The sequence below is a fragment of the Solanum stenotomum genome, chromosome 2 (assembly GCF_019186545.1).
Source record: "Solanum stenotomum isolate F172 chromosome 2, ASM1918654v1, whole genome shotgun sequence".
NCBI classification, from domain to species: Eukaryota; Viridiplantae; Streptophyta; class Magnoliopsida; order Solanales; family Solanaceae; genus Solanum; species Solanum stenotomum.
The window spans coordinates 1,387,160-1,388,959 of NC_064283.1; the positions used below are offsets into that span (position 1 = coordinate 1,387,160).

At 30.2% G+C, this 1,800-nt stretch overlaps 1 protein-coding gene across 1 annotated transcript; it reads left to right on the forward strand.

Annotated features, from left to right (window-relative positions):
* Positions 1 to 1,117: 1,117 nt before the first annotated feature.
* Positions 1,118 to 1,800, forward strand: LOC125855361 (auxin-responsive protein SAUR50-like). The gene has a single exon (XM_049535079.1). The coding sequence runs from the start codon at positions 1,148 to 1,150 to the stop codon at positions 1,472 to 1,474; it is 327 nt and encodes a 108-aa protein (XP_049391036.1). The 5' UTR covers positions 1,118 to 1,147; the 3' UTR covers positions 1,475 to 1,800.

Consider the following 1,800-nt stretch of genomic DNA (forward strand, 5'->3'; position numbering starts at 1 on the left):
TTTTCCTTTAGCAATCTAACTTATGCATAATGGAGTATATCATTCTTTAGAAACTGAAGTCATGTCTTGACATAACTTGTGAAATATTATAATACTAAAATATAACCTTATGTCCCGTGTAAAAATGATATGTTATGAGGTACATAAATTTTAAAAAAAATACAAAATATGTGCAAAAGTACAAACAACCCATTCGAAATTTCTAACTAGCACTAAATGGACCTTTTTCTATTTGATGTCTTGTATTCACATTAAAGCCTAGAATAATTTTAATCCATGTCAAGTAAGGCTCATTAAAAGAAAAGGCGTTCATTCTCTTCAAATCTCAAATCTCTCTCTATTCGAGGGTGAATAAACCTTATATACTACTCCCTCCGTCCACTTTTATTTGTCATGTTGCGTTTTTCGAAAGTCAATTTGACTTATTTTCAAAGTTAAATTAGATTACATTAATTCAATTTTTTAAACAAAAAATTTAGATATTCAAAAATTATTCGTTGCAATTTTTTACATATCAATATGATGAAAAAATATATCCTAAAATGTTGATCTAAGTTTTTATAGTTTGACTCTAAAAATGAAAAGTATGACAATTAATAGTGAACAAAGGGAGTGATTATTTTGCACGGTATTAGATAAAGTAATGTACTATAAGGCTCATTAAAAGAGGAACAAGAAAATGCTCCATACTATTCCTTCTTCTTTTTTATACTAATCAAAACGTAGATGCTTCATATCTCTGATTAACGATAGAAAAATCTTACCTATCTCCTCAATATAATGTTTCATAGTTAAGGATGAACGAACCTTATTGAAAATAGAGTTAAAGGGACCAACATGTCTTGATAAAAGGCAACAAAATGGTAATAAACCCAAAGCCTTTGGCTCCCAACATACACTTTTTACATTTGTCCTTGAGCCGTTAACACTCCCTTCTATAACACCCGTGTTATCTCTCTCTTCTTTACCACCCCAACCCCACATGCATTTGTTTCTAAAAATAAAAATAAAAAAATTAAAAAATAAAAAATTTAAAAAATTCTATTTATATACCCCTTAAACTCCTTTCATTTCCACCACACTCATTTTCTCAATTTTTCTTTTTATTTCTCTCAAATCAATTTTTTTTTTCTTCTCTTTTCAAGAAATGGCTATTAGGAAATCAAACAAGTTGTCACAAAGGGCAATGTTGAAGCAAATTCTAAAAAGATGTTCGAGTTTAGGAAAGAAAAATGGATATCAAGACGAACAACAAGGTGGTCTTCCAATGGACGTACCAAAAGGACATTTTGTAGTTTACGTTGGCGAAAATCGAACAAGGTACATTGTTCCAATTTCAATTTTATCAAGGCCCGAATTTCGGGTACTACTTCAACGGGCCGAAGAAGAATTCGGATTCGATCATGACATGGGCCTTACAATTCCATGTGACGAAGATTTTTTCGAATCTCTAACTTCGTCAATGCTAAGGTAAATAAAAATGACGAAAATTAATCGAGTCAGTAAGTTCCAAGGATGAAGAAAGTGGAGTTAGTTAAATCTAGGAGGAGCTAGCTAGGTTGTCTGAAGTTTTAAATTTTTATAACAGAAGTTCAGGAATCTACTTTATTGCTTCTGTCTTTTTTTTTGTATTTTTTTTTTTTTTTGGCTTTTGGGATTTTGTGTTTATTGTTATAACTAACTGGAAATTATCTGGAGAGGGGTATGTTTGTAAATCTCAAAAGTTTGTAATTTTCCTCATAGTGGTGTTTGATAAATATTTGTACCCTATGAGAGAATTAACAAATTATTATATATATA